The sequence below is a fragment of the Cucurbita maxima genome, unplaced genomic scaffold, assembly GCF_002738345.1.
Source record: "Cucurbita maxima cultivar Rimu unplaced genomic scaffold, Cmax_1.0 Cma_Scf00030, whole genome shotgun sequence".
In the NCBI taxonomy this organism is placed as follows: Eukaryota; Viridiplantae; Streptophyta; class Magnoliopsida; order Cucurbitales; family Cucurbitaceae; genus Cucurbita; species Cucurbita maxima.
Window position 1 is genome coordinate 2002318 of NW_019272046.1, and position 9129 is coordinate 2011446.

The 9129-nt window shown below is 33.9% G+C and overlaps 1 protein-coding gene across 1 annotated transcript; it reads right to left on the reverse strand.

Annotated features, from left to right (window-relative positions):
* Positions 1-4362: 4362 nt before the first annotated feature.
* LOC111466260 (10 kDa chaperonin, mitochondrial-like) lies at positions 4363-7247 on the reverse strand. Its single transcript, XM_023110866.1, has 3 exons — positions 7048-7247; positions 6130-6269; positions 4363-4611 (listed from the first exon to the last, which is right to left on the reverse strand). Exons 1-3 carry the CDS (start codon positions 7150-7152, stop codon positions 4563-4565), a joined length of 294 nt encoding a protein of 97 aa, XP_022966634.1. The 5' UTR covers positions 7153-7247; the 3' UTR covers positions 4363-4562.
* Between the last annotated feature and the right edge of the window lie 1882 nt (positions 7248-9129).

A 9129-nucleotide genomic window follows, 5' to 3' on the forward strand; every position in this document is an offset into this window, starting at 1 on the left:
TAATGAGCCCCCTTGCATATGAAGCAAGACGAGGTGTCTTCATTTTGACTTTGACTATTTTGGCTTCGAGGTCTCCGCCATGGATTTCTCCCTCTCTATTGAGAGAATTTGTATTCCTCCTCTCTGCCTTCGAGTCTGTCACTTCCCACAACTCTGAAGTTTGGTCAGTAATTCTCTTTTTCACCACTTGGGGTTCATCGATACTAAGATCAAACAATCGTTCAACAGTAGACCAAGCTGTAAAAAGGTTTTGAACTCTTTGTTCGTAGGCTTTATTTTCACCCATGACTCCAGCCCCTCAATAAAACTACAGACCTTGCATGTCTTGGACATATCACGAATATCTAATATACGTCCAGAAAATTGTTCAACGTAGTCTCTGATAATGCCCGTATGACTCAACTCTCTTAACTTCTTACGATAATCTCAATATTCTTCGAGAAGAACTAAAAAGTTCAAAAAAAAAATTTCTTAGAAGCTATCTTTACCTACTCATGTAGCATTGATTCGATGAAAACCATTAAACTCCTACGAAAAAAAACTCGTACCAACACTATAAAATAAACAAGAAGCTATCTTTTTTAACTATTTGAACATAATATTCTTAGAAGTATGCATTATTTAAACACTAAAACAAGTAATACAATCACGGATTGAAGAAGAAAATAAAGTGAAAAAGATTCCAAAAGCTTTCCAAATTGACAAAGTGGGCAATGTGTGGTTTAAAAAGTAGCCACAAATTATGACCTCTCCCAAACTAAACATGTTCGTTTAAAGTTATAGTCTATAACGTTAAGCTAGATGCCTTGTTTTCGAGGCTCTTTTTTCGAGAACATATCAGTATTATTGTCTTGTTTTGAATGCCCTTTGATTTATTATTTTATTTATCGGACCTCCTCGTATAAATAGTTTAATATCGATATAATAATTATTTTCTAAAATAAATGAATGATTTTAAGGTTTTTTTTAGCTCAACTAATCTAAACATTACTAAACTTCCATAAGTTATTATTATTATTTTAATATCAACTTAGTGACTAAATTGTAATGTTCTCAAAGCAAATAATGAAAAGAACTAAAAGAATATAATTTTTTGGGCTTACATCACTTGAGTATCTTTAGAGAGCCCAATTGAGATCTTTTTAGCCCATTTAGTGTGGGCCTACTTAGCCCATCTTCAAATTGGCAAAATAGTTAATAATTAAATAAAATAGATAACTTTTTATGCCCAATAATTTCATTTTTGTAAGGATTAAAAAAATAAATAAATAAAATTTGTGCGGTCAACAGAAACCCACGTTCTCTTCCTGACGCTAAGAGTACACCAAAATGAAATCACACTCAGTCGAACCTCATAGCACACACCTGGAAGAGAGAAATCACGAGTAACCGAGAGAGATCGAATGGTCGCATAGTTTTCCAATGAATGCAAACCGGTAAAGATAAATCGAACCTCACCTCTCATTTTAAGACACCCAATGAACCACGAATAATTCTCAAACATTCTCAATGCACAACTACTCGTCATAAGCTCACATGCAAGAAAAGGAAAGATGAAATATAGAAAGAAAATGACGGAATGAGAACAATTTACCCCGTCGGACATAAACACTAGTGAGACGAAAACCCCCTTCCTTCAGGTGTATAAAGGTAGTGCAACGCCATGGAAGAGAGGACTAACGAGTCATAGAACACTTTGATGCACACGAGCGATAAACACCAAAATGGTGTCGTAACTTTGTCGGCCAAGAGGATGAACTGATTTATGGTACAAATCTCTGCGCTCAGGGATAAGTTAGGAAACTTAAACGTTATGATGTGGTATGTGTGACATAAATGATATGATATGATTTACATGCAAAATGACGAACTAGCATGAAATACAACCCCCATTTATGCACGAAAGATATGAGAAATGATATGATGATACATATGAAACACTAGCAGGGTTGTATTAAATGATAATGAAAATAGAGTAATGTTGGGATCTCATGCAATGAGGGATACCTCTTATCCTTCACGATAACACAAATGCGTACGTTACGAGACATAAAATTGTATATGTTTGCATTTAACCCTAATAGTGGGATCACTTACTGAGTATTAAATACTCAAGCGACGTGCTATTCTATTTCAGGTTAAGACAAGACATTCCTGTATGACTGATGGTGACATCGCAATTCGAGGACATGACACATGCATAGGATAATCAAATTTATTTTTCTTAAACGTAGGCTAGAATAGGATGTTTCTATTTAACCGTGAGGGAGGAGCGTCAATTTTATGGGTTTTGCTACTCTTGGGTTCTCCATCATGAAGAATGTATATTTAACCATTTTGCCCAAACGGATTCCTACTCCTAAATGAGCTTTCCAAAAAGCTTGATGAAGGATTCACGAACTTGAAAAGGCTCCCAACTAGTTCCCCCAATCCCAGTAGCCATGTCTGACTGCAAGAGATTTTTTGAAAATCTAATTGGAGCCTATGGACCATATCGTCCCTTCAAACCAGTCCCAATCTGGTACTCAAGGAGTAGTTTTCTTGAGGACCACGAAAGCAAAAGAGGTTAGGAACAAGGGTAATCGAAGGAAGTTTTTATCGAGTTTGTTTTTTTATAAATTTGGGGGAAACTCTACATTCTTCATCCACGATCCATAAAACTCAAAATTATGAGCGGAAGAAACGTGTATCATTCTACTTAATAAGAGATGATTATGTGTGAAAACGGGTAAGAGATCCAAGAAATTTAAACTCAAAATAGCCGCCTATACATAAATTCATAATTTCAAAACCATTTCTTAAGCGTGAGAGGAAAAAGATAAAAAGATTTCACGAAGGAATCAAGATCTAAAAATGTCTGGAAATATCTCCACAATAAGAAATTTTTATGTTTTTCTTTGACAAATAAGGTATTTTTTTATGAACTTTCGAGGTTTATAACTTTGGATAGTCCATAAAAAAGTAAATTTTTGGTTCTTAATTCTTTCTTGCAACATGATCCTTAAGTTTCATATAGGAATCGAAGGGAGAAACACTCTGTATGAAGCTGAGAAGGGCAAGTTTTTGAGGTATTGAGTTGGATAGTCGCTTCTTCTTCCCCTGTTTTAGAATGGCATAGGTGATAATTTTGATAATCTCTAAACCCTTTAGTTGCAACTAGAGTTGCTACTAGAATTTTATAGAAGTACTTAACTCTAAAGAGTTTTGCTATTGGCACGCCTTCGGACACTTAGGCCAACCAAGGACATTTAGTGACTCCCGTTTTTATTGTTGGCACGTCTTCGGACTTGGTTGGATGACTAGAGTGATGCATGAATGACAAGTATGAAACATTTATGTGTCATTTTGTAATGTTATAATATATTATTCTATAATTATGTGATGTTGCCATGATTATGTGATGATATAAGTACTATGTGATGCATGTACTTCTGGTATGTTATGTCATGTATGTGAATGTGCCATGTTTATATGTGCCTTTGAGACATTTTAGAGCTATGTATGATAATATTGAAAGTGATGTCATGCATACATATACATGTCTCATATGGTACAAAAAGAATGAGACTATCTTGTGCATCATAACCATGTACAATGTTTTTGAACTATGGGATCTCATGCATGTTATCTGTCACGAACACGAAATACATCCCCAATATATTTTGTATAGACACATACACCAAGATACGATGTGCTCTCCTTTCCATCTATTGGTTTCTAACAGTGTGAGTCTGCTAGTCCGTAGTCAAGCCCAGGAAGTACGTGAGCTCGCGTAGTGGGTTCAACATGTGCATGAGTTATGTGTAGAGAAGAATTACACGTTAAACCCTATCCCTAAAAGAAAGTAGAGTTCAAGGTACAGGTACAAAAAGATAAGTTCCACCATGAACCGTATAATGGCATGTGATTTACATTTCCCAACTTCAACCGTGAAATTACTTAAGGATTTTTAAATACTAGTAAAGGTAAGACACCCATATTCATTACTCTAGCTGACTAAATTTGATCCACGTTATTAAGAAACTTTTCTAGAGTTGAACTCTCTATTGATTACTCTCGGGGTTTATACTCTCAACTATTCTTCAAGAGCTACCTAACCTACTCAACTATTCTTTCTGTAATCAACTATCACTCAAACTCAAAACAAAACAAAACAAAACAAAACAAAAAGCTAACCGATCAAACCAACTGCTCAGTCAATTTGGTGGCATTAATTGAATAAATTGAATGACATTTCATCGGATTAAGTGTTAAAATGTATTCGATCCATTAAACCAAATTTCAATCTGCCATATGCTGTGTTTTAAACGAATCATATTTTTCCTAGCACTAAAGATAATTTGACATTGATGTAAGGTAGAGAGCCTAATAATCACAATTTATTAGGACATGCCAAAAATACCCATCTGGCTCCACTAAAAGGTTATGATTTGGTCCAATAACACGAAATGGATGTTGTTTTGAAGTCTCACTTGAGTACAGACAACATAAACTAGCTCTCTATACCCAGAACATGTAGCTACTAAAGACTTAGAAAAACAATCCAACTTTCACATGATCAATCATTCGTGAAGCGTTCCTAGCAGATCTTCATCACGGAATAGATAGAACCTGTAATATTAGATAACCCAATTATTCATCAAGAACTAAATAAAGAAAAGAAACAGGGAAAAAATTCAGTGAGCGAAATTGAAATAGTGAAAAAGTAGAAAGAGAAGAGACTTAGATGAAGAAAACTCTGACCGTAACCAACCATATGCCATATGTCTGATGCAAGAATAAGAATGATATTCGCATGAACTAGCAACTTCATTTTATTACAAGAAAACAACGAAGCAGGCAAGTATAACAACCACAAGCCAGATTCAGAACTACCCAAACCATAAACACAACAGAGAGAGAAATGGAGTTTTAGGGATGGCCCAATAGAGAACTCTAATGAAATAAATTCTAAATATATGTCAAGTGTTTATTCAATTTAATCCCAAATGTAAAAATGTTTCAAACTAGTCTTTCAGGTACTAATAATTATCAATTATAAACTTCTTGTAAATGAATATAAAATGTGACTGACGGTATTGACATGATACTCAGTGAGTTGGCAAAGACTTGAGTAGGAATTAAGTAAGTCAGAAGAGAAAAGGCCATTTTTTTCCAACTTTTTAGAATTTTGGAGAAGGAATTAAGACCCCTATACGAAGGCTTAGTTTCTCTCATAAATTTCCGTCAGCCCCATAAGTATTATGTCATATAAGCTTATTTAACAACATATCATCCACTATCAAATTGAAAAATGTTAAAATGTTGAGGGATCAAAGAGAAACTCTCTTTAAACCAAAATTAGGACTAACAGTCTAAAATTTTGACCTAAAATAGATCACACAGCAATCATGTCAACCTTTTAAAGGGCCCAAAATAATTTTATTCTACATCCCCAAGTAATATTAGTTGCTGAGCTTGCCTCTTCCTTCTCAATATCAGCAGCATCGTGTTTTTGTTCAACTTAAAATTAGAATTTAGAAAAAAGAAGAATGCATTATTATGTGTTTTGCTCTGTCCATACCACAGTTCATCGACACAATGTTTAGAGTTCCTACAATTGCAATTCCTATACCTGACTAGCCTATCTGAAAACAATTGTATAACCCAAATGCTGATGAGAACCATCAAAAACTAAGTTTCATGACCGAGCACCACCGACCTTAGTAATGTTAGAAACAGCCAATTATGCAGTACAAATAAATAGACAGGAGGCGTCACCACCATTACCAAAGACATTTCTTCTTAACAAATCAACGACAAACATGAATTGACCAAAGCACGGTAAAGTGATGAACATAAACTCATAACATTACAACTCCCTAACCCCTGTTAAAAAAATTCAAAAACATAATATTGAAATATTCAACTTAAGTTCAGCAACATGCAAGTTCAAGCACAACACAAGTTAAAATAAAAACTTAAGATAGCGATCATAGTAGCTATTAAATCATAAGAAAAAATGGCTCAACTACCACTTGAGGGCATTTAAAGTTTCTGGGTTAAATTTAGAACCAAATTCTAGAGCAAACAACAAACCGGAAATTCTCATAAATGAAAAAAGCAATACAATAGAACTTGTATACATACTGCTTCTCTCCAAGCTTGACTTCAGTTCCTCCATATTCTGGTAGAAGGACGGTTTCACCTTCCTTGACAATGACAGGGATAATGTTTCCATCTCTGTCACGAGTCCCAGGACCAACAGAGATAACTTTTCCAGAGTTGAGCTAGATGAAGAACAAAAATCAGTTCAGACAGAACTCAATAAATGAGCCACAAATTTTATGTTGCATAGCTGAACGACATAACAACTTTACACATGCTGGTTTATATACAGAAGTTTTTCCAACTTTGTCCTTCAATACAAGGACTGTAAGATTTGATTAAATCAACACAAGCTAAAATCCACGCAATGTTTGCCATTAACAAAACAACTATATGATTTTGAATCTAAAAAAGCTTGATGGAAGGAGGTATCCTAAACACTTCAGCAAAGCTCATCCAACAAAAAAAAAAACAACAACAAAACTGAAATAGATTCCGTGTTGAGCATTTCGGTCTTCAGTGATATTCACGATTTGAAAAGAAGAGAAAGGATATTATAAATCATATCATTGAACGGACTAACATTGAAATCCGGAGGAAATGAAAATTGTATATTCATCACTTGCAAGACTTCTTTAAATAGGCAATAACAATGTCTAATATTGAAATTAGTTAGATAATTACCAAATGAGATCACAAATCGAACTATAAGGGAACTAAGAACGAGAACAAACAAAAAAGTAACAGCAAATAGAACTAAACAAAAAATTATTATAAAACACCCATCAACGAAAATGACTCTAGACAGAATCCGTTGTCGCAAATTACCAGAGGCTCGGTAAAAAACAACGAAATCAAAAGCAAAATTTCAAGCGCAATTCGATTCTCCTACAGCAAACGACCCAGGAAACAAAAATTTCAGAGGAATTGAAATTGGGGAGAGATGTAAGGAAGATTCACCTTGCTGGACTTCTCAGGAAGCAAAATGCCGGAATTGGTTTTGGCAGGGGGAACAATCTTCTCGATCAGAACGCGATTCAGCAATGGAACTAATCGCTTCGCCATCTGAGGCAATCGGAGAAACTGAAACTCAGCCTAAACCCTAAGACCAACGTGGAGGAGGATTCTGCAAAATGCGCAAAGTTTTGTGTTATGGGCTAGGGTTTAAGGAGGGGTTTGGAAGCCTTCAGTGCTAAATTACGTACATAGACATTAGCCTATCCTTATTTTTATATTCGTCGAGGGTATTTTCGTCAATTAGCCGATCTCCCGTATGTTCTAGAAGGTACTCAATCTTCTTCTTCAAGTTATTTTTTTAGTCACAAATTCTTCTCAGTTCTCACGGGTTTTTTCACTTAATATTATGTCAAAATTATTCTAATTTACAAATTGTAAAATAAATTAAAATAAAATAATCATTGAATTTAGGTTAATTTATAAAAATATAAAACTTAATTCAAACACATGTTTTAGTTTACATCATACACTTTTTTTAATACCACTATTAAAAATGGAAAAATATTTAGACTACTCAATGCTTCGAATTGGTTAGGTGGATGATACGAGCAACTTGAAGAATAATTTAAGTTACAATCCACAAGAACGTATGAAATCAATCCCTAGCACTTCCTTGTAACACTATCTTGACCGACCATGTCAACCCAAAACTTGATCGTTCCTTTATTTTTCTCAATTTAACCCTCTTTCAGACCATTCTCATGAAAAACTTTATGGTTATAGAAACTATACCCTCTAAGAAATCTATCAAAGAAAATTTGAAATAAATTGGATATCGAAGCTCGAGAATAGAGGTCCCAAATGTCAACGAAGAGGTTAGTAGCCATCTTGGACTTTTCTTAAGAAATACTCGTAGGAATCACTTGGATTTCTGTATGAACCTTAACATAAGTATATATTAAGGGAATATCAAAGAAAAACATCAAGAACCATGAGTTAAGACCCTGAACCGATCAATTTGCTCAAGATTGGAATTGCCCACTAAATGAACTCTACTGCCCATGACATTTTAATGATAAGCATATTATGACATTTTAAGATTATATATAAAATTTGGTCGTCATTAGGCAAGGTTGAGTAGTTAAACCAAGTAACGGTGTAAAATGACCATAATGCCCCTAAGGTAACTCATCTTCTGTTCCTGATATAAATGACTTTTAAATGCTATAAAACTTTTTAAGTCCTATTTTATGATGATTGATCATTTGGTAAAGTTTCAAAGTTATTGGAACAGCTAAACCAAGAATTATGGGATAAAATGAAAAAAATGTCGGTAGGACTTTTTAAAATATTTCAAGGTCTAATACATCCTCTAAATGACTTAGGTACTTTTTATACGGCCTATTCCTAAGAACACATACGTATATTCAAGATTTTGATCTTGTTGATGAAAGTCTCACATTGGCTAATTTAGGGAATGACCATGGGTTTATAATAAAGGAATACTATCTCCATTGGTACGAGGCTTTTTGAGAAAGCTCAAAACAAAGCCATGAGAGCTTATACTTAAGGTGAACCATACTTAAAACAACGGTTATGGATTCATGACTAGTATCTTGGAGAACAAATTAGTTTAGATCATGATAAGAACTCACACGTAAACAACAGAACAGTTACCAAATGAAAGAATGGCTCAGGTGCGTGTCCTTTTTTTTCTTTTTTATTTTTCTATCGAGCACTTTGAGATAGACTATTTAAGGTTAAAATTGACTTTTGACATTTTTATCCAAGAAACTATGCATCTCTCTCTTCTTTTTCTTTGTTCCCTCTAATATTCCAAAACAAAATGATAACTCATCAATTACCTAATTGGATTATATATAATAAAAGGACCAAAATATCCCTCGTGATTTGACCAAAATAAGTCAAACTTAAAAATTAAAAGAAAAAGTAAGAAAATATATCTTTCAATCAAGTGTTACAATAAATTAGTTCCTATTAATTAGCTTATCATTAACTTTTCTTAAATAAAAATAAACATCCAATAAAAATTAACCTAAAAAATAATTTTGCAATCTCTAGGAA